The sequence below is a fragment of the Falco rusticolus genome, chromosome 6 (assembly GCF_015220075.1).
Source record: "Falco rusticolus isolate bFalRus1 chromosome 6, bFalRus1.pri, whole genome shotgun sequence".
Lineage (NCBI taxonomy): Eukaryota > Metazoa > Chordata > Aves > Falconiformes > Falconidae > Falco > Falco rusticolus.
In genome coordinates this window covers 17,041,803-17,066,213 of record NC_051192.1, presented here as the reverse complement: position 1 = coordinate 17,066,213, position 24,411 = coordinate 17,041,803, and the positions used below count along the sequence as shown (strand labels likewise).

General features: G+C 68.1%; 4 protein-coding genes and 3 non-coding genes across 11 annotated transcripts; 4 read left to right on the top strand and 3 right to left on the bottom strand.

Annotated features, from left to right (window-relative positions):
* Positions 1-112: 112 nt before the first annotated feature.
* Positions 113-276, bottom strand: LOC119150621. Its single transcript, XR_005105163.1, has one exon. It is a non-coding gene; the product is annotated as a U1 spliceosomal RNA (small nuclear RNA).
* A 2,808-nt stretch (positions 277-3,084) lies between these two features.
* LOC119150608 lies at positions 3,085-3,248 on the top strand. The gene has a single exon (XR_005105150.1). It is a non-coding gene; the product is annotated as a U1 spliceosomal RNA (small nuclear RNA).
* Positions 3,249-3,930: 682 nt separating this feature from the next.
* On the bottom strand, positions 3,931-4,094 carry LOC119150620. The gene has a single exon (XR_005105162.1). It is a non-coding gene; the product is annotated as a U1 spliceosomal RNA (small nuclear RNA).
* Positions 4,095-4,717: 623 nt separating this feature from the next.
* ATRAID (all-trans retinoic acid induced differentiation factor) lies at positions 4,718-7,775 on the bottom strand. 2 transcript variants are annotated; one of them, XM_037392319.1, is made up of 7 exons: positions 7,641-7,774; positions 7,236-7,366; positions 6,914-6,985; positions 5,423-5,494; positions 5,236-5,357; positions 5,036-5,136; positions 4,718-4,961 (listed from the first exon to the last, which is right to left on the bottom strand). In XM_037392319.1, the coding sequence occupies exons 1-7, from the start codon at positions 7,698-7,700 to the stop codon at positions 4,857-4,859; spliced, it is 663 nt and encodes a 220-aa protein (XP_037248216.1). In that variant the 5' UTR covers positions 7,701-7,774; the 3' UTR covers positions 4,718-4,856. The 2 variants fall into 2 exon arrangements, with proteins under 2 accessions (XP_037248216.1, XP_037248217.1); XM_037392320.1 differs by lacking the exon at positions 6,914-6,985 and having other exon boundaries at positions 7,641-7,775.
* A 795-nt stretch (positions 7,776-8,570) lies between these two features.
* On the top strand, positions 8,571-14,715 carry SLC5A6 (solute carrier family 5 member 6). The gene is given in 16 exon segments (XM_037392318.1): positions 8,571-10,989; positions 11,390-11,455; positions 11,534-11,585; positions 11,678-11,745; positions 11,848-12,002; positions 12,233-12,373; positions 12,459-12,588; positions 12,687-12,775; positions 12,852-12,964; positions 13,053-13,120; positions 13,206-13,292; positions 13,409-13,486; positions 13,488-13,594; positions 13,712-13,815; positions 13,883-14,004; positions 14,106-14,715. Coding segments are annotated over 16 exon segments (1,857 nt in total). The 5' UTR covers positions 8,571-10,659; the 3' UTR covers positions 14,253-14,715.
* Positions 14,716-18,100: 3,385 nt separating this feature from the next.
* On the top strand, positions 18,101-21,022 carry PREB (prolactin regulatory element binding). The gene is made up of 9 exons (XM_037392511.1): positions 18,101-18,273; positions 18,507-18,702; positions 18,913-19,124; positions 19,356-19,436; positions 19,507-19,631; positions 19,942-20,115; positions 20,187-20,259; positions 20,361-20,520; positions 20,656-21,022. Exons 1-9 carry the CDS (start codon positions 18,139-18,141, stop codon positions 20,748-20,750), a joined length of 1,251 nt encoding a protein of 416 aa, XP_037248408.1. The 5' UTR covers positions 18,101-18,138; the 3' UTR covers positions 20,751-21,022.
* An 831-nt stretch (positions 21,023-21,853) lies between these two features.
* Positions 21,854-24,333, top strand: CGREF1 (cell growth regulator with EF-hand domain 1). 4 transcript variants are annotated; one of them, XM_037392523.1, is made up of 6 exons: positions 21,980-22,016; positions 22,563-22,745; positions 23,075-23,152; positions 23,391-23,461; positions 23,544-23,668; positions 23,752-24,333. In XM_037392523.1, the coding sequence occupies exons 2-6, from the start codon at positions 22,666-22,668 to the stop codon at positions 24,097-24,099; spliced, it is 702 nt and encodes a 233-aa protein (XP_037248420.1). In that variant the 5' UTR covers positions 21,980-22,016; positions 22,563-22,665; the 3' UTR covers positions 24,100-24,333. The 4 variants fall into 4 exon arrangements, with proteins under 4 accessions (XP_037248417.1, XP_037248420.1, XP_037248419.1 ...); XM_037392522.1 differs by having other exon boundaries at positions 22,004-22,089; XM_037392520.1 differs by lacking the exon at positions 22,563-22,745 and having other exon boundaries at positions 21,854-22,089.
* The last annotated feature ends 78 nt before the right edge of the window (positions 24,334-24,411 follow it).

Sequence of the window (24,411 nt, the reverse complement as noted above, 5' to 3'; positions counted from 1 at the left end):
GCCGGACTCGGGCTGGATTCCAGCATCTCAAAGAGAGACGGAAGAGTACAATGTTAGGAACGACTTTTGGACCTGTGTAACTGCAATCAATATCTATTATTAACCACCGAGCCAGGGGAGAGCGCGAACGCAGTCCCCCACTACCACAAATTATGCAGTCGAGTTTCCCGCATTTGGGGAAATCGCAGGGGTCAGCACACCCGGAGTGCAGGGGATGAGCCTCGCCCTGGGAAAACCACCTGCCTGATCATGGTGTCTCCCCTGCCAGGTAAGTATGAACACGCACCCCGCAACACAACACCGCACAACAACGCACGCGCACCCACGACGCGGCCACCGCGGAACACGCGCGCGGAACACGCCGCGACACGCGCCCCGCGCCTGCCCGACGCCACGCGCCCGCACGACGCCGCGGACGCCCGTGGCCGCCGCCGGCCCCGACCGGGAACGGGCCCCCAGGAGCCCGCGCGGCGCCTCATCTGCATGGGCACGCCCACGCCCGCACCGCCCCGCCCCGGCCGCTGAAGGACGCTCCTGCCGGGGCCGGGGCCGGGGCCGGGGCCGGGCCGCGGGGCACCGCCGCCGATAACGTCCGGTCCCACCGCCTGCCGCGGGCGCCTCCGCCGGGCCGGCTCCAGCCGCCGCCGCCGCCTCTCGCCACAGACACCCCCCGCCCCCTTCACGGCGGCCCGACCGGCCCCGCGGCCCCTGGGACACCGGCACCCCCCGGTGCTGCGTGGAGCCGGAGCCACAGCGGGGCCAGCAGCGGGAGGGGACCCGTGGGGCAGCGCCAGGGCCTGTGGCCGGGACCGTGGGGGCGCCCGGGGGTGCTCGAGGGGGCCGGGGCTGTTTCGGGGACACGGGCTGTGCTCCGCAGCCGGCTGAGCCCGCAGAGGGGAAGGCGGGAGCTGCAGCCTCCGCACCCCGCTGGGCGGTACTGGCTTGTGCTGGGCTCTGCCAGGGCTCCACACAACAGCACCTACACGGTCTGTGGTGACAGCGCATGCAGCCCAGGGACCCCAGTGCCAGGACCGTGGGGTCTGGGCGCTGACAGCGGCACGGCAAGAGCAGGTGCCCGTGGAGGGGACAAGCATGTGGTGCCCTGAAAGCCTCTGTGCCCTCCACGGTGAAGGCAAGGGGCCGGTCAACACCCGCAGTCACAGTGCCCCACACCCGCCAGCTCCAGCACCCCATGTGCCCTCGTGCTCCCTCGGCAAATGCAAACAGACCCCCTCGCCCCCCTCCCGGTGTCTGGGTGCTGCTGGTTGTGCTCCTAAACCTCGTCCTACCACGGGAACTGCTGGGGCTCTCGGGGTTTATCCCGGCTGCCTCTGGATCAAAACTGTCCCTGCTTGTGCTTCACACACCCACCGGCCGGTTACATGTCACCAAACAACATGGCAAATGTCCCACGCATGCCGCTTCCCCTGATTTAAAGAATCAGTTAGCAATATTCAAGCGAGCAGAGGTTATCTTTATTCAGCAGTGCTGAGTGCATGGGGGATCACTCCACCAGAGTCATGCACACCGAGAGGACTTTTCAGACCCTCTTTTATACAGGTTTCTCATGTATTAGCTTTCCGGGAAATCATTTACATATTCATTAACATTCTGGTAATTCATTTACATATTTCGCACCTGCACAATGTCCTTGAGGAGTGGTCGTCTGGGGGTCTTCAGGATGAAGATCAGGAGTCTTCCTCCAGTGAACTTTTTACCTTCTTGTTTCTGCGCAGACTCTGTTCCTTGATAGGCTAATGAGCATGATTTAAAGTCCTTGTTTTGGCCACAACAGAAACTTAGGACCAGATGGCCCTTATAAATGATAACGAATCCAAGGACCTTGTGTCTAATACATCCTTGGAGCTGACACTAAGGGTCTTGGTATATTCATCATGTCGACAATAAGGGTCCTTGAACACCTCCCAACTTTGGATAATTATATAAGCACATCATTTTCTAGAAAAGTAGTATACCATTCATCACTCATTGTACATAGCTCATTATTCACCCCCACCTGCACAAGCCATCCCCCTGCACGAAGCACTGGCTGGGGCAGGACCTGCCACCAAGGACTTGTCATGGTGGGGGTGCTGCTGGTGCTGCCGGTCCAGCTTCACGGACACAGTGACACAAACTCCAGTGCCCACAGACTGGAGCAGCTGCTCGTGGGCTGGGGCCGGTTGGACAACAGCACATGCTGTGCACGTGCAGAGCCCAGGCCAAGGACAGAAGCGGCTGCACATAACATTTGAGGTGAACGTCAGATAGAGGCACCAGGAGAAAATCTTTGAGCCAGTGGGAACAGCCCCCAGGCATGGGGGGTGGATGAGGAACTGCTTAGGACAGCACCAGGCGTAGCTGGGCATATTGACCGCAGTGGCAGTGCACGAGAGGGCTCGGCTGACGCTGCCTTGAAGCCAACGGGTACGCGGCACCGCCTGCCCCGGGGCTGGCGGAAAGAGAGGGGCAGGCAGCAGGGCTGGGACTGACAGCTGCAAAGGCTCATACAGCCCAGCGGCCGGGATGGGCGATGGGGTGGCGGGGCCCAGCGCTGGAAGCCCCCGCGCTCCCAGAGCACCTGCGGCCTTTCCGCCGGCTGCCCGGCCCTCGGAGGCTCTGGCCGGCCGAGCCCCGCGCAGCACCGGGCGGTGCCGGTGCCGGTGTCCCAGGGGCCGTGGGAAGGGGGCGGGGGTGTCTGTGGCGAGAGGCGGCGGCGGCTGGAGCCGGCCCGGCGGAGGCGCCCGCGGCGGGCGGTGGGACCGGACGTTACCGGCGGCGGTGCCCCGCGGCCCGGCCCCGGCCCCCGGCAGGAGCGTCCTCCTTCGGGCGGGGCGTAGCGGCCGGGGCGGTGCGGGCGGAGCGTGGGCGTGCCCATGCAGATGAGGCGCCGCGCGGGCTCCTGGGGGCCGTTCCCGGTCGGGGCCGGCGGCGGCCACGGGCGTCCGCGGCGTCGTGCGGGCGCGTGGCGTCGGGCAGGCGCGGGGCGCGTGTCGCGGCGTGTTCCGCGCGCGTGTTCCGCGGTGGCCGCGTTGTGGGTGCGCGTGCGCTGTTGTGCGGTGTTGTGTTGCGGGGTGTGTGTTCATACTTACCTGGCAGGGGAGACACCATGATCAGGCAGGTGGTTTTCCCAGGGCGAGGCTCATCCCCTGCACTCCGGGTGTGCTGACCCTTGCGATTTCCCCAAATGCGGGAAACTCGACTGCATAATTTGTGGTAGTGGGGGACTGCGTTCGCGCTCTCCCCTGGCTCGGTAGTTGAAGAACAGATGAGCCAGCCCGGGCAGCGCCTCCAGCGCTGTTGCAAGTACGGTTGGGTGCGGTTGTTACCTGCGCACAACCCCGGGGCTGCCAGCGGAGGGCAAACTTCGCACGCGCCAAGCGACAGTGGCCCGGCCCCAGTCACGCGATCGTCATTTTCAATCGCCGTTCGTGCGCGCCTGGGCTCCCGTTTAACTGCACAGCGCTCGCCTTCCTACGCCCTCGCGTGCTCTCGGGGGGGCGCCCTCTGTGAGGAGGGGGCATTGCTCGGGGGAGGGTCTCGAGTTGCCCGAGGACAGTTCACGCGGCTGAAGCCACTTTCCGTGCGCGCTCGTCCGCTTCCCAGCGAGCTGACCTGGTGATGGGCAGCGGCGCGATGGCGTCGGCACCTCCCCGGGGCCGTGGGTGGCCGTTTGCAGGGGCTGACGGCTGAACATCCTGCGGGGTTTAAAGCCCTTCTCGTCCGTCATTGCAGCCCCTCGCACGTTTCGTCAAAGGAAAATCCTGCACCAGCTCCCGCGGCGCCTCAGGGCCCCGCGGACGGATAATGCAGAGCCGGGTGGAGCGAACCCGACCCGGTGCGCGCGAGGCGACTTCCGGGGGTGGGATGGGGCGCTCCTGCCCGGGAAACTGCTGTAAAAGTGCAGGGTCTGTTATTAAACTACCGAGCCAGGGGAGAGCGCGAACGCAGTCCCCCACTACCACAAATTATGCAGTCGAGTTTCCCGCATTTGGGGAAATCGCAGGGGTCAGCACACCCGGAGTGCAGGGGATGAGCCTCGCCCTGGGAAAACCACCTGCCTGATCATGGTGTCTCCCCTGCCAGGTAAGTATGAACACACACCCCGCAACACAACACCGCACAACAACGCACGCGCACCCACGACGCGGTCACCGCGGAACACGCGCGCGGAACACGCCGCGACACGCGCCCCGCGCCTGCCCGACGCCGCGCGCCCGTACGACGCCGCGGACGCCCGTGGCCGCCGCCGGCCCCGACCGGGAACGGGCCCCCAGGAGCCCGCGCGGCACCTCATCTGCATGGGCACGCCCACTCCCGGCCGGCCCCGCCCCGCCTCGCTCCGCCCCGGCCGCGGAAGGACGCTCCTGCTGGGGCCGGGACCGGGGCCGGGGCCGGGCCGCGGGGCACCGCCGCCGATAACGTCCGGTCCCACCGCCTGCCGCGGGCGCCTCCGCCGGGCCGGCTCCAGCCGCCGCCGCCTCTCGCCACAGACACTCCCCGCCCCCTTCATGGCGACCCGACCGGCCCCGGCAGCGGTGGCACCTGCATGGATACGCCCCCCGCCGCGCTCCGACCCAGCGGTCTCCCCACCGTGCCGGTTTCCGAGGGCCGGCGGGGGCCCTTTCCCGCGGGCCAGCGCCCCAAATCCCTCCGAGGGGTCCCGCACCGCCCTGCGCACTGCCTGTCCCGGGAAGCAGTCGGACCGACACACGCAGAGGCTGCTATGGAGTTTATTCACCCCCAGCCACCGCGTTACAAGCCCAGCCCCGGGGCACGCAGTCCCCCAAGACACAGAGTCCCTCGGCCTGGCCCGGCCCCTGGCTTCAGCAGCACCGTTGATCCTCCTGTCTGCTTCAGGGGGTCTTGGCTTTCCATCGCTGGGTTCGCCACAGCAGGAGGGACAGGGACAGGGTGGCGGCTCCCAGAATTCCACAGAAGAGCAGTGTGGGGAACGTGCCCTGCGAGGAAGCAGCAATCAGCAGCGCTGCCCCGTGGCACTTGGAGTGGTGGGCCCTGTCCCACAGGTACTCACCTCACGCAGGCACTTGTAGCCGTGGAAGGGTCTGTCACAGAGGCACTGGATGAGACCAGGGCCATCTGGGGCACAGGCAGCATTGTCAGGGCATGGCCAGTCTGGTGGAACAGAGCAACGTGGGTCACAGGACCTGCCACAACCTGCCAGTCCCACAGCGCCCAGTGCTGGGGACACGGCACCTCCTTCCCACACCATACCGAGCTCCCTGGAGCTGTTGCAGGGGTTCCTCTGGCCCTGACAAAGCCGGCTGCTGCCATGTGTCGTCACCTCCTCCCAGGCGCTACTCCCACCTGGGCAATCCAGTGCCAGTGGCACCGCGCTGCAGAGCAGAGCTCAGTACCCAGCATCACGACAGCCCCTGCACCCCCCCACTCCAGTACTCACAGGCGTTCCAGGTGGGTGAAGCCCAGGAAGGAGCCATTCGGAAGGGCCGTCAGGGGGTTCTCTGTCAGGTCCCTGCAAACACATGCCAGGCACATGGACCTCAGCAAGGCTGCTCTCTATCCCTTCATCCCCCAGCTGGTATTGGTACCAGGGGTTGCCCCAACCCCAGTACGGAACCTTGCTCTTGACCTTGTTGAACCTCAGGAGTTTCACAGGGGCCCACTTCTTGAGCTTGTCCAGGATCCTGGAGATGCCAGGGCCACCCTCCCCACCCCCAGTAAAATCAACTGCACCACCCTGCTTGGTGCCATCTGCAGAGCTGCTGAGGATGCGCTCCAGTCCACCATGTCATTGATAAAGACGTTGAACAGCACTGGCCCCAGCACAGAGCCCTGAGGGACACCACTTGTTACTGATGGCGAGGGGCTGGACCATCTCCCTTGTGAGGAAAGGCTGCGGGAGCTGGGGCTGTTCAGCCTGGGCAGGAGAAGGCTGAGAGGGGACCTGAGCGATGCACACAGGTACCTTAAGGGCCAGTGTCAGGGGGCCGGGGCCGGGCTCTTGTCAGCGGTGCCCAGCGACAGGACAAGGGGCAACGGGCACAAACTGCAGCACAGGGAGCTCCGTGGGGAGAGCAGGAAAAACTTCTTTCCCTTGAGGGTGCCGGAGCACGGGGACAGGCTGCCCAGAGAGGCTGTGCAGTCTCCTTCTCTGGGGACATCCAGAGCCCACCTGGCTGCAGCCCTGCGCAGCTGCTCTAGGAGAGCCTGCTTGAGCAGGGGGTGGGCTGGCTTCCAACCCTGACCACGCTGTGATGCTGTAATTATGTGATTCTGTGACCTCTATTTGGACATCAAGCCATTCATTGGCTGCAACTGTTTGGATGCCCCTTGTGTAGTCCCTCCATCAAGCCCACAGGTCTCCAATTCAGCAACAAGGATGTCATGATGTTATGTGAGACAGTGTCAAAAGCCTTACAGAAGCCAAAACAGCTGGCATCAGTGGCTCTTCCCTTATCCACCAGCACGGTCACTCCATTGTAGAAGGCCACCAGGAGAGTCAAGCATGACTTGCCCTTGGTGACACCATACTGGCTGTCCCACATCACCTCCCTGCCATGCATATGCCCTGACAGAGCATCCAGGAGGACCTGCCCCATGCTCTGACTGGGCAGAGAAGCAAGGCTGCCTGGTCGATGGTTTCCAGGGTTTCCTCTCTCAAAATGGGGGTGATGTTTCCCTTATTCCAGTCACTGTGGACTCCCTCTGACTGCCACCACCTTCCACACAGGATGCTGTCCCCTGGGTAGTAGGATGCTGGAGGCCTGGGGACAGCTGGGGTGAGGATGGGGACCAGCAAGGCAGGACTGTGCTGGCCCTGGGGGCCCATTGCAGAGCAGGAGGGTGTCCCGTCAGACCCAGCCTAGGCCCCTCGCCCAGGCCAGCCCCTCACAGGGAGCAGAAAGGGGGACAAGGGGGCACATGGACTCACAGGACAATGGCGGCTGCAGCCTCAGCCAGCCCCGGGGGAAGGCTGCGCAGGGAGCAGTCACTCAGGTCCAGCCTGGGAAGGGGCAGCAGTTACAGCAGGGCTGGCAGTGTGCCTGGCACCCCCCGCACCCCCATCCCACATGTCCCCTGCACGCCCCACCCCTGCATTCTCCTGGCCCCATGTCCCCCAACACCCCCCCTGACACCCCCCACCACCAGGCACCCTCCCACAACCCCAGCACATCCATTATGTGCCACCCGACACCCTCTGTGCCCCAAGCACCCGCGCATGCACCCACCCCTGCATCCCCGTCCCCCCATACCCGAGCAGGCGCTCCGGGCGAGCGCCCCGTTCCCAGCAGCAGCGTCCCTCGCTTTCGGTGCCAGCCCGGGACGCGCAGTACTGGGCCACTATGGAGCTGTTCTGCACCGGTCCTGGGCAGTGGCCGCACACCTGGGGCAGGGGCGTTTGGAGGGGCCCCCCCGACAGCCCGCACTCCTGGAGCCCCCCGATCTGATCCCCTCTGACCATCCCCCGCCCTGGCCGGGCCCTCGGCGACCTTCGGAACCTCCCGACCTGGGCACTTCCCAGCCCGGGCACTCCCTGGTCCCGGGCACCTCCCGATCCGGGCACCCCCCCGGTTCCCGGCACCCCTCGACCCCGAGCAGCCCCCTCCCGGTCCCCGGCACCCCCCTGTCCCGGGAACCCCCCGGTCCCCATCGCTCACCGCCGCGCCACCGGCGGCCCAGGGCAGGAAGAGGAGGAGGAGGAGGAGGAAGGCGCCCATGGCCCCGGCCGAGCCCGGCCCTCACCCCCCGCCGTCCCCGGGACGCTTCCGGGCCCGCCCCAGCGGACACGCCCGGTGCGAGGGCGCCCCCTGGCGGGCACGGCGGGCAGCACCGGGCAGCGCTGTCCCGGCAGACCGAGGCACGGCGGCGCTTCCCGCCCGTTCACGGGGCAGCGGCGGGGTGCCGTGCCGTGCCACCACCCGGTGCCAGGCTCCCCGGGCACCGCCAACCGGAGGGGCCGGGAGGACCGCGGCGAAGGGGGGACCCTGACGGGCGGGAAGCCGCCGGTGCCCCGGGCACGGCAGGGGCTGGCCGCGGGCCCACGGGCAGGACGCGACCGGGCCCCTTCAGCGGGGGGGCCGCGGGCTGTACCGGGCCCGCTCTGGGTCAGGCGCCCTCTGGGCGGCGGACGGGGTGGCCGCGGCGGGGAGAGCCGGGGCGCGGTGACCTGCCCGAGGCAGCGAAGCAGGGCCGGCACTGGGGCGGCCCCGCGTCACCCCCGCTGCCCCCCGTGACGCCGGGCCGGGCGGAAGTGGCGGTGAGGGCAGCGTTGCCTGCCCTGCGTCATCAGGAGGCGACGGTGGCTGTTAGGGCGGCACGTGGGCCCAGCTCCTCCGTGCCGGTCGCCGCCGCCGGTGAGTGTCGCACCGGGGCCGCCGCGGCCCTCAAGGTCACCGCCCGCCCCCGGTTCGGGAGCGCCCCTACGGGGCTTGGGCCACACGCTGGGGCTGGGGCTTGTCCTGCAGCTGCCTCGACCGGCACCGGGGCTGCGGGGAGCCGAGCTTGGGGTCGGGTGGGGTCACGGGGGACAGCGGGGGCGAGGGGGGTCGGAGTCTTGGGCTGGGGGCACCGGGGGCCCTGAAGGACGGGGGGACGGGCCTCGGGCTGGGGGCACCGGGCACTGGGCAGCAGGGAGGAGCAGGTGACCTGGGGTCACCGAGGACACCGGGGCTGGGCAGTGGCACCTCAAGCGGGGTCACCGGGGACATGGGAGAGCAAGGAAGTGTAAGGCGGTGACAAGGAGGAACAGGAGTGTCTGGCCTCAGGCAGGGTGACTGGCGACGCCAGGGGATGGGGGGACGCGAGGCTCGAGGCAGCAGGGCCTCAGGGACACTGGGGGGCCTCTGGGGTACAGGGGAGCCTTGGGCTGGGGACGCCTGGGGCTGCCGGGCCTTGGGCTGCGCTGCTGGTGGGACAGCTGTTGGGGCTCGGCAGCGCCTGCCCTGTGTTTAGTCTCCACAGTGGAATGTGGTGGAGTGACCTTGGACCCTGGCTGGGAGCAGCACCACGCGGGTGGTGTCCTGGACAGGGACTGTGGTGTGCGAGGCCGGGAGGCGATGCCCTCTCACCTGATTCCTGCCCCGCTGGCCCTGGCACTGCTGTGGGGCCCCATGCTGGCACAGCCACCCCACTTCCCTGGCCCCTGCAGCAGGCAGGCCTGGGCAAGCCGTGCTGGGTGCAGGGGTGCCAGCCAGGCTCAGCCTAATCCCCCCAAGTATGCCCTGAGCAGGCATTCCTCCAGGGATCATGGCAGGCACAGCTCTAGCCCCCTCCCCTTCCTACCTGCCTTTGCTGCCACTGGCAGCCTGGCTTCATCCTCTGTGTGCTCTGTGCTGCCCTGCAGCAGCCCCAACGCTGCCCCACCAGCACGGCAGCCTGGGGTCTCTCCGCATCCTGGACCCCTTGCCCCGCCAGCACGGCAGCCTGGGGTCCCTCTGTGTCCTGCACCCCCTGCCCCACCAGCACGCGCCAATCCCCTGGCACTTGCTGGCTCCCAGCTCCTCATAGCCCCGTGCCTGCTGACAGAGGCAGAGGGGGGCCTGTGCTCATGCCCCCTCCCTGCCCTGCCCCTGGGGCTGCCTGGCTGCAGCCTCCTCTGCAGGGGCTGGAGACAGGGGTGGGGGCACAGGTTTGACGGAGCCCCTGGGAATGTTCCTGTGAGCAGGCAGGGGTGTGCCAGGGCCAGCAGCAGCTCAGGGGTCTGCTCAGCCTTGCTGCTGCCCAGAGCCTCCAAGGCTGCCCATCCCCACTTGTCTGTCCATTCCCAGCTGTGTGGGACCCGTGTTGTGGGGGTCGCCCTGCCCAACCTCTGCTCAGCTGGGTGAGGGTGCCACGGCTCTTCCTGCGCCTCCTCACCAGTGCACACTGGGCTCTGCTGCCTGTTCACTTGCCTGCACTAGCCCCATCCGTGGGTCCCGTGGGGCTAGGAGCTGCTGGTAGGGCCAATCCTGCAGGGTGGGCTGCTGTGGGGGCGGCTGCTCTGGCACTGGCTGGGCTGTGCCAGCCCCAGGGCAGCAGGCTGGCGCCAGGGCTGGTCCGGTTGTGCTGGGCTTGGCTGAGCTCTTGCACCGGGGGCAGCTCTGCCGGGCTTGGCGGGGCTGTGTGGTGCTGGCGTGGTTGAGTCGTGTTATGTTTGGCTGGGGCAAGACCGGTGCTGCCGGGCTTGGCGGCACTGTCCTGCACCGGGGGCGGTTGTGTTGGGTTTGGCCATACTGGGCCGGTTCTGCCGGGCTTGGCAGAGCTGCGTGGGGCTGGCAGGGCCGGTGCTGCCGGGGTCCTGGGTGGGACTCTTTTGCAATTGTGATCTCGGTGTTCTTTGGAAGAGGCTCCCGTTTCTCTTGGCAAGGGCCTGGGGGTGGGCCGTGCGGTGCTGAGCCCAGCCCAGAGGGCGGAGAACGAGATGTTTCTCATGCAGCCTGGCCCCTGCCTCACGCTGCCTTCTTGAGGCTGAGGAGCGAGCGAAGGTCTCTGCAGTGTCCCAAAGGTCCCTGCAGTGTCCCAGCACTGACACCCATCCCTCCTCCTGCAGCTCTGAGTGCCAGGGAGATGCTGGCCAGGACCTGCTGCCGGGGTGGCTGCCAGGGCTTGGTGTGCCCATGAGGCTGGTGGGGCACAGCTGGGGCGGGTGGCCGGGTAGTGGTGGCTCCGGCAGGACAGCGACAACTGAAGACACTCGCCATGGAGTTCACGGTGATCGACTACAGCATCTTTGTGCTGCTGCTGGTGCTGTCGTCAGCCATCGGGCTCTTCTACGCACTGAGCGGGGACAGGCAGCGCACAGTACAGGAATTCCTTCTGGCCAACCGCAACATGAGCTTCCTGCCTGTTGCCCTCTCCCTGCTGGCCACCTTCCAGTCAGCTGTGGCCATCCTGGGAGTGCCGGCCGAAATCTTCCGCTCCGGTACCGAGTACTGGTTCCTCGGCTGCTCCTACCTCCTGGGGCTGCTCATCCCAGCCCACATCTTCATCCCCGTCTTCTACCGCCTGCGCATCACCAGCACCTACGAGGTGAGCAGGCTCATCCCCACAGGGAGACGGGGGGGGACATGCACCGAGTCCTGCACCCAGAAGCATGTGCAGGCAAGTGCCTGTCCTTGGGGGACAAGCTGACGGTGCCCAGTGGGGGGTTCAGCTTCCCTCGCTGCCTTGTGCTGCTGTCCTGCCACCCAGCCTGCTGTGCCCCACAGACAGGGCTCCCACCCGGCTTGTCCAGCGCCTGCCCTGTCCCCCTGCCTCAGGCACTTCACCTACCTCCACAGCAGCAGGAGCCAAGGTGCTGGGGCAGGGCTGCGTGCCCCCCTCTGCTTCCCCACTGTCATGAAGGGGACATGGGGGATGCAGGGGATGTCCCCCCTCCTTAGGACCCCGTGTCCAGGTGGGACAGTTCCCTGACCCGTCTCCCCCACAGTACCTGGAGCTGCGCTTCAACAAGACTGTGCGGGTCTTTGGCACCATCACCTTCATCTTCCAGATGGTGAGTGGGGGGTGGGGGTGGGGAGGGCGTGCAGGGCACTGCAGGCCATGCATGGCTGCAGCACTGCTCTCCCTACAGGTCATCTACATGGGGGTGGTGCTTTACGCGCCCGCACTGGCCCTTAATGCAGGTAAGGGGGGACAGGAGCAGGGGGGTGATGCTGGAAGCTCCATCCTGCATGGGGGGGGTGGCAGCCTCATTAACAGCCTCTGCCGTTTCCAGTGACAGGCTTTGACCTTTGGAGTGCAGTGCTCACCATGGGGCTGGTCTGCACACTGTACACCACGCTGGTGAGTCGCTGCCCACCATGCCACAGTGGGGCCAGCTGCTGCCTGGCTGCGGTCGCTCCGTGCCACCGCCCGGCTGCGGTGACAGGTGCTGTGCCTCTGCAGGGCGGGCTGAAGGCCGTCATCTGGACAGACGTCTTCCAGACGCTGGTGATGTTCGCGGGGCAGCTGGCTGTCATCATTGTGGGTGCCCAGCGGGTGGGCGGTATGGCCCGCGTCTGGCACCTGGCAGATAAGGAGGGCAAGATCTCCAGCATCAAGTGAGTGGCGCAGCTCTGCCGTGCCATGTGCTGAGATGCCTCCACCCACCTGGGGCTGGGCACCCCACACCATGCCATGGGGACACAGGGAAGCTGGGTAGGGTCTGGGGTGGGAAAGACAGACCTAGGCATGGTGGCGGGGGCCATTCCTGCTGCCCCCTTTCCTGTGCTGTGGGGTGCTGGTGAGGACTCGGCACCGTGACTGCCCACCTGCTGGTGCCTCTTCACAGCCTGGACCCCGACCCCTTTGAGCGGCACACCTTCTGGACCCTGGCAGTGGGGGGTGTCTTCATGATGCTGTCGCTGTACGGGGTGAACCAGGCACAGGTGCAGCGGTACCTCAGCGCCCGCAGCGAGCAGGAGGCCAAGCTGTGAGTGGAGCTGGTGGTCCCACGGCTGGGATGGGCTCCTCCCTGGCGACTTCCCCCACCTCTGACACTTGTCTGGTGCCCGCAGCTCCTGCTACGCCGTCTTCCCCTGCCAGCAGATCGTTCTCTGCCTCAGCTGCCTGACTGGCCTTGTCATGTTTGTCTATAACCAGGAGCACCCACTGGCACCCAACCAGCGCCACAGTTCTCCTGACCAGGTGGGCAGATGGGTTCCCCACACTTTGGAGCCTTCAGGGCCAGACCTCAGTCTCCCCTGGTCCCCCTGGCTCCGTGGGTGCTGATGCCCCTGCCCTAGCTGGTGTTGTACTTCGTGATGGACGTGCTGCAGGACCTGCCAGGGCTGCCTGGGCTCTTCGTTGCCTGCCTCTTCAGCGGGTCCCTCAGGTAAGCAGGCAGCCCCGAGGCTGGTGTGGCTAGAGGGGTCCCAGCTGAGTCCCCTCCTGCTCCCTCTCCTCTCCAGCACCATCTCTTCTGCCTTCAACTCACTGGCCACTGTGACAATGGAGGACCTGGTCCGGCCCCACTGCCCCGGGCTGTCGGAGTCACGGGCCACGCTGCTCTCCAAGCTGCTGGGTGAGCAGGGGGTGGCTCAGGGGGGATGTTTCTTGCAACTGGGGGTTCCCATCACTGCTATGACACCCCTCCCTGCTCCTTTCTCCAGCTCTTGGGTATGGATTGCTGTGCCTGGGGATGGCCTACGTGTCCTCCATGCTGGGCCCTGTGCTGCAGGTAGGAGTGGGGGTGCGGGGCCCCCCAGCTCTGGCACCCAGCTGGTGGGTGCCCCAGGCCATCGCTGCAGTCTGTTCCCCCACAGGCAGCCATCAGCATCTTCGGCATGGTGGGGGGCCCACTCCTGGGACTCTTCTGCCTGGGCATGTTCTTCCCCTGTGCCAACCCCACAGTGAGTGTCCTCCTGCCTGGACAGGGGCACAGACCCCAAAGGGTGGGCAGTGCCAGGGGGTCTGGGGTGTCCCAAGCCCAGTGGGAGGTCAGTGCCCTCTGTCTCCCCTGGCACAGGGTGCTATCACAGGGCTGCTGGCAGGGCTGGCCATGGCCTTCTGGGTGGGCATTGGTGGCCTGCTGCACAACATGAGGGCGGCTGAGGCGCCCCCCCCCACCCAATGGCACAGCGCTCCCCGCTTCGGGCAACCTCACCACCATTCTCACCACCACCCTGCTGGCCCCCACGCCGACCCCCCAGAGGTGAGTGGGATGGAGGGCTCAGTGCTGAGGTGCTGCAGCATGGGGGGTGCAGGGGTGCTGCTCTGTGCTCCCCCCCCCCCCCCATCTCTTTCCCCGCCTCATGCCCCTCTTCCCCAGCCCCACAGGGCTGCAGAAGTTTTACAGCCTGTCATACATGTGGTACAGCGCCCACAACTCCACCACCGTCATCCTGGTGGGGCTCCTGGTCAGCCTGCTCACTGGTGAGTGCGGGGGGGTTGGGGGGCCAGCAGTATCGCGCCCCCCCTCACCCTCTGCTCTCCCCCCCAGGCCCCACGCCGCCAGCTGATGTGGACCCCCGCACCATCTACCCGGTGCTGCCCCGCCTGCTCTGCTGCCTGCCCCAGAAGTACAGGCAGAGGCTGTGCTGTGGGGTGACCTTCCCTGCCCAGGTAAGGGGCCCAGACCCCAGCACCCTGGGGAAAGGGGGTGGTGTGTGGTCGGTGCCCCGCCCCCCGCCGTGCTTCTGCTGTCCCCCGCTCTGTCCTTGCAGGGTGCCGACCACGCAGACGCCACGGTGAAGAGCAATGGGGTGGCCAACGGCCTGGCCCCGCCCGGGCTGCAGGAGGAAGAGGAGGGACAGGGCTACATTCGTGCGGCTGGGGCCCCCACCTACGCCCTGCAGGAAACCTCCTTCTGAGCCTACCCCCACCCCCGGCAGGGGGGTCCTGGCTGCCCCCTGCCCCCTATCCCAGCCTACCCCCGGCCGGGAGGCATGGACCCCCTGTGGGGTGCCTGCATAGGGCTGGGGAGCACCAAATAACTAGGAGGGGCTGGGTCCCTGCCCGGGGGGGGGCTGTCTGGGCTGCACCCCCTGCCAGCAGCGCCTCTGCCTGTGCTGGGCTCTGCCCCCCCCCCCGCCGGGGGGCTCTGGGACCATGGGGTGGGGTGGTGTCAAGAGTGGTGACCTATTCCGCTGCCTCGGGCCGGTATGCTGCCCGGTGCCCCCAGCCTGGCCACGTGCCTTAACGCACCAGTCCTGGGTTGGGGGCCACCCAGACCCCTGGGGGTGCCAAGCACTGCCCCCTCCTCCTTCCAGACCCCCATCACCCATCTCTGTGTTCACTGTGCCCCCAATAAATTGTTCTGGAGTGCAAGTGTCAGAGGAGCCCCAGCACCAGCCCCCTCCCTGCCATTCCGCTGGGAGCCTGTGCGGACAGGGGACCCCTGTCTCCCAAAGCAGTGGGGGGGCCCCGCTGCCCCCCAGGAGCAGGAGCCTCGCCAGCCAGGGGAGATTTATGGCAGCAGCCTTGGCCCTGGCCCCTTTCCCCTGACACGGGGCCAGCGGCGGGGGTCCCAGCCAGGGGGAACCAGGTGAGCATGGCTTGGGGGGGGGGGGGGGGTTGTCAGCTGCTCCATGGCTGGGGAGTGCAGGGCCCCCATCCCCCAACTCTCTGGGCCCAGCTAAGCTGGGGTGAGGGTCTCATGGGGGGCCCATCCTGCAGCCCTGGCACAGCCTAGACAAGAGGCAGGTGGTGGGTGCTCGCTGCAAGTTTATTGCCGTGGGTAGCCACCAGCCCCCATGGGCAGTGTGAAGCATGTCCATGTCCTGTCCCGCCCTATCATCCCAAGGCCAGGCAGGCGCCATAATGCCTGTCCCTGCACGGTGGGAGCTCCCACCAGACCCCACCCCAAGTGTCCCCGAGGTCCTGGCCCAAGTCCTGCTCTGCTGCAGGCAGGGTGAGGGCAGGGAGCTCTGGCATCCTGCTGCTCACAGAGCTCCTGGACCTCTGCAGGATGGGGGTGTGGATCCCATCAGTACTGGCCCCCTCCCCCATCCTTACTACTGCCCCCGATCCCCACCCTGGGGCACAGCCTCCCCATACTGTGGGGAGAGAGCAGAGGGAGGGGCTCCCGTGGCTGTGGGCACTGGGGGGGTCGGGGGGGGCTCTCCCCCCTTGCCAGCCTGCTGTCCCCCAGGCTGGTGTGCTCCTGGCTGCTGGTGGCTGTGGCTGCTCCGGGGGGGTCAGGACCAGCCCCCCCCCAGGGGCCGGCATAGAGGCGGGAGCGCATCGGCCACTTCTGCAAGAGAGGGAGAGGGGTCGGTGCTGGGAGCGGGGCCCTTTGTCCTGCTGCTTCTCATGCTCCATGCCTAGGGAGGAGGGGGACCCCAGGGACCAGCTCCTGGTGTGCACAGAGTACACTGGGGACTGGGTGCTGGTGTGCATGGGGCACTCTGGGGATACCTTGGGACTGGTGCTGGTGGGCACGGGGAACACGGGGGACCAGTGCCAGTGTGTATGGGGCACGCGGGAGATGCTGGGGTGGAGGGGCTGCAAGCCAAGGGACCAGCTGCTGGTGTGCACTGGGGACCCCAGGGACTGGCTGCATTATGGACTGGGAGACCTGGGGGGCTGGCTTCTAGTGCACACAGGGGATTAATGGGGGACCCCAGGGACTGCATGCTGTCATGCAAGGGGGACCCCGGGGTGCAGTGCAGGGGAGCTGAACCCCGGGACAGAGGTCTCACCTTCAGGGGGTGCAGGAGTGGGTGTCCGTGGGGTGGGCGGGAGGGCACAGGTGGGGGGGGGCCACAGCCCAGCACATGGCTGAGATGAGCAATGTAGCTGGTGGCCAGGACGAGGACATCCAGCTTGGAGAGCTTGGTGCCAGGGGGCACGGTGGGCAGGGCTGCCTGCAGTGACAGGAATGCCCGGCGCAGCGCCCGCACACGGCTTCGCTCCCGGGCCGCGTTCTGGGGGCACAGTGGCCCCGGGGGCCCCTGTGGAGAGAGGGGGGCTGAGCCAGCCCTGAGCCTGTGGCACCCCACAGCTGAGGCTGGGATGGTCACTGTCACTCCCAGCAGGGACGAGGACAGCACCTGTCCTCCACAATACCTGGGTGAACCCAGGACCCATGGGGTGTCTGTGCCCCCAGGGACACATCCATCCCGCCCACCCACGTGCCATGGGGCAGCCCCTGTCCCCCTGCCCACAGCCAAACAGGCTCAGTACTGCCCGTGACCTGCACCCAAGCTGAGTGGGCTGGCACTGCCTGGCATGCATCCCCTCCCTATGGCTGCCCCCCCAGCAGCACCCCAGGGGCCCCTGTGCCATCTGGCTGTGATGCAGCAGGGCAAGGGGTGGCAGGCATGTCCATGGGGCTCCCCGCTGCTGCCTTGTGTGCTTGGCCAGCTCCTTACCTGTCCTTCTGCGAGGGGGCTCTCCTCGTCGCCAGGGTGGGCAGACAAGGGCCCTGGGGTCCTGCCTGCGCCCACTCCCCAGAAATGCCGGGCAGCTCGTGCGGGGCTGCTGCTGCCTCTCCTCCCCCGGGAGCTGCGGGTGGTGGTGGCCATGGAGCAGCCATGCGTGGTGGCCGGCCCCACACCGCACCCCATGCTCTCGGCCATGCCGGCCCTGCCAGGCAGCCCCTACCCACGCTCCTGCCTGTGCCTCGGCCACACGAAGCACTGGTGGGTCGGGGCGCCCCAGGGAGCACTGGCACATCCCCCCACCGCCTCCCAGCACAGCGCGGCCCACGGCCTCGTCTGGGCGGGCGTCTCGCCTCCCCCTCCTTGGCACCGTGGGATGAGCAGGAGGATACAGGCTGTCCCAGCTGGAGCCTCCCCCAGCCCGCAGCCGCCCACGGCAGCAGTCCTGCCCGCCCCATGGTCCCAGCGCCGCGGGACCCACATAGCAGCCGCCGTACCACAGCCTGTGCACCGGGCAGGGCTCCCATACGGGGTCACACTGCACCCCGGCCCTGCCGGCAGCCCTGCCCACAGGGTGTCAGCCCCGGTGCGGCGCGCGGGGCTGGCAGCTGCCTGCACCGACGGGCCCACCCCGTGGGGAGCTTCTGCACCCGCTGCCGCCCAGCATGGGCTGAGGGGTCCCCCCTGAGGGCAGCGTCCCCCACCGCAGCTCGCTGTGACCCTGGCTCCAGCCCCGGCACACCTGGAGCCTGGGGCACCCCTGCATCCCTGCTGGGCAGCAGGGTGAGGGCTCCCGGGGGCCGCGTGCTTGCAGTGGCGGGGGAGGCCAGTAGGGGAGGGGCAGGTCAAGGCTGGGATGGAGGAGGCACAGCGAGGCTGCTGGGGGGCCCCGAGGCTGGGGGGGTCACAGGCTAGGGGGGCCCACGGGGAGCCGGGCAGCCCCCTGCCACCCCGCGCTGCCCCACGCGGCAATGTGGGTGGGGGCGGTGGGGCTGGGGCCAAGCGGGGAGGTGGCGCAGAGACCCCCGTCCCGGGCCCCTCTCGGGCCGCAGCGATGCCCCTCCGCGGCCGTGGGGCCGGGCGAGGGGCCGTAGGGCAGCAGCGGGTGTCCTGACCCACACGGGGGCCCCGCGCGGCTGCGTGGGGGCTGCCCCACGGCAGGGGGATATGCGGAGGGGGCGGGGCCGGACACCCCCCACTCCGCGGTGCCCCCTCCCGTACGGGCCCGGGCGGCAGGGGCGGGGCTTGTGTGGCGGTGGGCGGGTGCACTGCTGGCCGCTGTGCAGCACCAGAGGCGTGGCCATGGCGGCAGGGGCCGTGGTGGCGGCACGGTGACGTAACGGCGCGGCGACGCGCTGACGTGTGCGGCGCAGCCATGGCGCCGCGGCGGCCGGCAGAGCTGTATCGGGCGCCGTTCCCGCTCTACACTGTCCGCCTCCACCCGCGGCGGCCGCTCGCCATCACTGCCGGCGGCGGCGGAGCCGCCAAGACCGGCATCCGCAATGGCGTGGTGCGGGCGCAGCCAGGGGTCCCGACGGACGGGCGGGCGGGGTGTGCGGGGACCCGGGGGCGGTGGGGCCCGGGGGCGGGCGGGGTGGGGCCGCGGCCCTCGGCGGGGAGCGGGGCGGGGAGCGGGGGGAGTCCTCGGCCGTGCGGGTGGCCCCGGGGCAGGTCCCCGCTGCGGGGCCGGGCGGGGGCCGGGGGTGCGCCTGGCGGGGGCTGAGGCCGAGCCCCGTCCCGCAGCACTTCCTGCAGCTGGAGCAGATCGGGGGGCAGCTCAGCGCCTCCCTGCTCCACTCCCACGACACCGAGACCCGCGCCACCATGACCATGGCTCTGGCCGACGACATCATCGCGGCGGGGCAGGACGCCAGCTGCCACATCCTGCGCTTCAGCCTGCAGGCACCCGAGGCCAAGAGCGGCTCAGACGCACGGAATGGTGAGGTCCCGCTCTCCCCGGGGGGGCTGGTGTGGGGTGCCGGGTGGTTTGGAGGGTGCTTTGGAGGTGGAGCAGTGCTGTGCGCCCACTGCCCCCCCCTTTCCGGGCCTGCCTTTGCCCCCCACTCCTTGTGCTTGCTGGGTTGCTGGGCTCAGCCTGCCTGGCGGCAGGGAGCTGTCTGAGGGCTCCATGTCATCTGCCCCACCACAGGCAGTGGGGAGAAGGGGCCACGGAAGCGGAAGGGTCCCAGCTCGGTGGGACAGGGTGACACACAGAGCCAGACAAGTGAGGTGACGGTGGAGAGCCTCCACAGCGTCCGCACAGATTTCAGCCCCGATGCCCTGCAGAAGGCCGTCCGCTTCAATGCTGACTGCTCTCTGCTCGTCACCGGTGGTGCTGACGGCTTCCTCCGCCTCTGGGAGGTAGGTGCAGGGCGGAGCTGAGGCTGGGTATTGCCATGCCGGCAGTGGTGTGTATCTGGCGGTGAATGCCAGGCCCCAGTAGTGCCAAACTGGCAACATCTGTTATTCCATAACGCTGCATCTTCCTGACACCTTTCCCAAGCAACTGCAGATGCTGTGTCGGGGGGAGCCTGGGGCTGCTGAGGGCTCCTGGCCCATGGGGCATGGCTGACGCCCGCTCTGCCCTTGCAGTTCCCCAGCATGAAGAAGATGCTGGAGTTCAAAGCCCATGACGGAGAGATTGAAGATATTGCCCTGGGCCCTGACAACAAGGTGAGCATCAGGGGGCTCCCCAGTTCGGCAGGGAAAGCTATCCTTGGACACCCACACTTTCTGCGTGCAGGTGGTGACGGCAGGACGGGACTTCCAGTGCTGCGTGTGGCAGCAGGACCAGCTGGTAACGGGGCTGCACTGGAATGAGAACCTGCCTGGCATTCCTGACAGGGCTTACCGCTACCAGGCCTGCCGGTGAGGGCTGTGGCATGTGGGTGGGGGGCTGGGAACAGACCACACCCACGGCAGCTGCCCTGGGCTGAGCCTTCTCCCAGTCCCTGTGGTGTTTGTGGTGAGGGGCTCCCTGGGGCTGGGGGAGGAGCAGGGGCGGTGCCTGCTTTAGTGGGGTGGGGTCTGGGTCCAGGTTTGGGCTTGGGAGGTGGGGCAGGTGCTGAGTGCTGGGAGAGCTGTAGCCCCCACAGATCCTCACCTTGCAGCCATGGGTGAAGGGGTGGTGGCCGTGCTGGCTATAGGGACTGATGCCACCCCTGCTTTCCTGCGGCAGGTTTGGGGCCGTGGAGGACAACACTGGAGCACTGCGGCTCTACACAGTTCAGGTGCCCCACAAGCGGGAGCGCCGCCCCCCGCCCTGCTACCTGACCAAGTGGGATGGGAAGAGCTTTCTGCCACTGCTGACCAGGCCCTGTGGCAGCGAAGTGATCTCCTGCCTCTCCATCAGGTACCCCAGGGCAGGGCAGGCGTGGGACCTGGGGCCACATCAGCCCCTGCTTACTGTCCTCCCCCCTGCAGTGATTCAGGCACCTTCCTGGGGCTGGGCACAGTGACGGGCTCTGTCGCCATCCACATTGCCTTCTCGCTGCAGGTGAGCTGCAGGGTGCTGGGCAGGGAGGGGTGCAGGGGTAGCCCCAGTGCACTCCCCAGGGGCTGCACTGCTTCTGGCCACCCCCTTGTCCTGCCCCACAGAGGCTGTACTATGTGAAGGAGGCACATGGCATCGTGGTGACGGATGTGGCATTTGTCCCTGAGAGCCGGCGTGGGCGGGAGCTGCTGGCAGGGAATGAGGCTGCCCTGCTCAGCGTGGCTGTTGACAGCCGCTGCAAGCTGCACCTGCTCCCCAGCCGACGTAGGTGCTGGGGGGCTGCCACGGGTGACTACAACCACTCCCCAGCCCGGAGCCAGGCTGCCTCTGCCTGTCCTCCAGGAGGTGAGGGGGGCTCGGGGGCTGCAGTACCCATCCTCGCTCCTCTCTCCTCTGCAGGCTCTCTCCCTGTCTGGCTGCTGCTGCTGCTCTGTACTGGGCTCATTGTGGCCACCATCCTGCTGCTGCAGCTTGCCTTCCCAGGGCTCCTGTAGCCCCTGTGTCCCCCCAGGCACCAGGATGGACGCCCCAGGCCGGCCAGCCTCTGCCATGCCTTGGCCCATCCCAAACAGACTGTAAAGCAGATGAGGGACCAGCCCCCGCCCTGCTGGCGCTCGGGGCGTGGATGAGGGGTCCAGGAGCCGCATGGGGCCCCAGCTGGATGGGACTGTTCAGGCTGCGGTGCGGCATGGGGCTGGCCCCAGAGAGGAGGGGTCCCACCAGCCCTCCACCCCACTGCTGCCATTAAAACTGGAGTGCAAAAGCAGCAGTGTCCATGCTGGAGCTGCGCTGCAGGGGGCGAGGAGCCAGCTCTGGTGCTGCTCCCGGCTGGGGGGGGGCTGCTCTGGGCCCTCCCTGCCCAGCCCACGGGCGTGTGGCTGCAGCTGCGTGGGTTTATTGTTGTGGGGGCAGGCAGCATCCTGCCACACAGCCCCCTCCCCAGTGCTGTCCCTGTCCCCTCCAGCTGCCACGCTTAGGGTGTGGGAGCCGGAAATGGGGGGGGGGGGCGGGGCCTGGGTCCTACATTGTCCCCCATAGCTGCACGGGGCCTGGGATCGGTGCCAGGCCATGCCAGCAGCCGGGTGTGTCCCCCCCATGCACCTGCTGTGGCGTTGGCCCGGCTCGGTGGCCAGGTGCGGGTGGAAGAGCAGGCTGCCCACCGGGCCTTCGGTGCTGCGGGGGGTTCTGAGCGGGGAAGCAGGGCCGGGATGGGCACTGGCCCCGCTCTGCGAGGCTGTCCCGGCTCTGCCGCGGGCGGGGAGGGTGTGGGCGTCTCGCCCAGCAGCTGCCCCTTGCCCGGCACTTTCAGGGGTTGACCACGGTGGAGGCGGCGGGTGGGAGTGGTGGGGGGGGGCCGTGGCTCGCCGGACCCAGGTGCCCACCCGTAGCCGGTGCGGCAGGCGGTGCAGGTAACGGCTTGGCCGCTGCCGGTGGGGCGCGGGAGCGGCGGGGCCGGCGCGGGGTGCCGGTGGCTGGAGGGGAGCCGGCCGGGGCGGCGGGAGCTGGGGCAACGCTGGCCCCGCCCACTCAGCGGCTGCACCCACGTCGGTCCCGCTCCGCGGTGGGCGCGTGTCGCCCCGGCGGCCATCTTTGAGGCGGGCAAGGGCGCAGGATGCCGGTTAACCCTTGCGCTGCCGGGGGGGCGCGGGCGGAGCCGCCCCGGGTGGGGCTGAGCCCCCGCCCCGGGCAGGGGAGGGCCCGGCGGGCGGGCCGGGCGTGTCCCAGCCGCTGCCGGTGCTGGTGCTGGCGGCGGTGCCCGGGTAAGTGTCAGCTACGTGGCCCAGGGCGGGGTGGGCGCCACCGAGCGGTACTGAGACGTGGTACCGGGGCCGGGTGAGTGGGCACCGGGCTGCAGGGGTGTTCGTGGCTGTGGGTGTGTGCCCTGCGCCGGGCAGCCCGTTGGTACGCGGGGCGTGCGGCAGGCCCGGAGGCACCCGGTGTGCGAGCAGTGCGTGCAGTGCGAGCAGTGCCCTGCGGCGTGCCCACGTACAACGCAGGCGTTCCGCCGGTGCGGTGCCAGCGTGTCCCTGCCGTGTCCCCGCCGCGCTGGAGCTGGTGGACGCCCCCCAGCGCTGCCCGGCCCCCCCCTCCGAGCTGCTGCTCCAGCCCGGCTCGCGGGGGGTGGGGTGGGTGTCGGGGGAGCTGCTGCAGGTGCAAAGGTGGGTGGCAGGGGCTGGCAGCAGGGAGGCAGGGGCTGGACGAGATGGGGCAGGACGGTGCCGTGACCGTAAGAGTGGAAGCGCCTCTGCAGAGCCCCTCACCTGCTCCCCACCCCCTGCCCTTCTCCAAACGCCGGATTCCCCCAGCACCCACTGTAGCTGGGCACAGCCCCCTCCTGAGCCAGGGCACCCATCCAGCTGCTCTCGTGCACCCAGCTGCTCTCACCTGGCTGCAGCCTGAGGTTGCAGGATGAAGAACCCAGTGGTGATCCTGTTGCTGCTGGTGGTGGTCCCCACGGTGTGGGCTGCCCCCAAGGCTGAGGGACAGAGGTATGGGGCGGCAGAACTTTGGTGGGGCAGAGCTCTGGGGGGGGCATAACTTTGGGGGCGGTGTGGTTTGGGTGCACAGGTGCAGACAGGGCTCATGAGTGCGGGTGGGGTGCATGGGGGTGGCTGGGTGCATGGCTGGGTGGGGGTGCCAGGGTTGGGGGGTGCATAGACAAGGACAGGGTTCGTGGGCACAGGGGTGTGTGCAGGGCTGTGAAGGCCATGGGTGGAGAGGACATTTGTGTGGGTTATTGCGGGGACATCAGGCCAGGCCAGGGTGGTCAATGCCCCTGCCTGGGGGCACAAGTAACACCACCCCTCTCCCCGGCCAGGGCTGAAGTCCCTGCAGCCACAGGGCTGGATCCTGACCCTGACCCTGACCTGCTGAGCCCGGAGCTGCCCATGCTGCAGTGAGTCCTGCCCCTCGGGGACCCCAATGGCACTGGGCCCTGCACTCCTGGCCCCGGGGGCTCCTCATTGCCGGATGGGTGGGACTGCGGGGTGTGCTTGGGCAGTGCCCAGCTGCCTGCGAGGCAGCATGGTCCTGGGGACAGCTGTAGGGTGGGGCAGGCTGTGGGGCACAGCAGCCCTGGGGCAGGCTGTAGGGCAGGGGCAGTGGGTGCCCACACGCAGCCTGGCTGCCTCCAGGCTGCTGCAGAGCACGGTGAGAAGCCTGGGGCCACCGGAGTGGGACGTGCAGACCATGACACGGGAGCAGGGTAAGGCCACACGGCAGCAGGGGGCTGGGGGCCGGCAGGAGCATGGATGCAGCCCCAGCCCCGTGGCTCCTGTGCTCCACAGCCCTGCTCTACCTCTTTGTGCTGCATGACCATGACCAGAGCGGGCACCTGGATGGGCTGGAGCTGCTGCAGCTGCTGAGCTCTGTGCTGGTGCCGCTGGACAGTGAGTGGCTGGACCCCTATGTGGTAGGTTCCATGGGTATGGTCCCTCACTGCCCCATGGAGCCCCCAGGCTGGACCCTCACCCCATCCTCCTCCCGTCCCTGCAGGTGGTCCCACTGGTGGACCAAGTGCTGGAGAGGCAGGACCTGAACAAGGACGGCCTGGTCAACCCCCCGGAGCTGCTGTTCTTGCACAGCAGGGGTCAGGGACCTCTGGGGCAGCCCCATGTGCAGCGACCTGGGGAGTCACTGGCAGAGGCTGGGTCTGTGCTGGCGGGGGATGCAGGGGTGAGCAGCCCCGGGCATGGCCCGGCAGAGGGGCAGGTGGTCCCCCCAGCTGCAGCCCCCAATGCTGAAGCCATGGAGGCAGAGGAAGCCTCTGAGACTGAAGCCCCTGAGGCTGGAGCCCCTGAGGGGGAGGCAGCCCCAGTTCTGGGGGAGCCGGGGGAAGGGTAGGTGGTGGGGGGCTGTGGGCAGGGCTGTGCCAGCCCCACAGTAGCTGTGGGGTGTGATGCCCCAGCTGCTCCCTGCCCCACTAAGGGCACAGAGCAGTGGGGGGATCCCCATGCCCCCCATCCCGCAGCAGGGCTGGGGAGGGTGGTGGGGCCAGGATGGTGCAGTCATGTGTGTAAATGCAGCAGGATGGAGAAATACAGGCGCTGCTGCTGGTGCTTGCCAGGGCCCTGGTCAGTGTAGCCTCCTGTCAGTATGGCCCCTGGCTGGGGAGGGGGGACCGGAACAGCTCGGGGGGGGGGGGGGCAGGAGGCA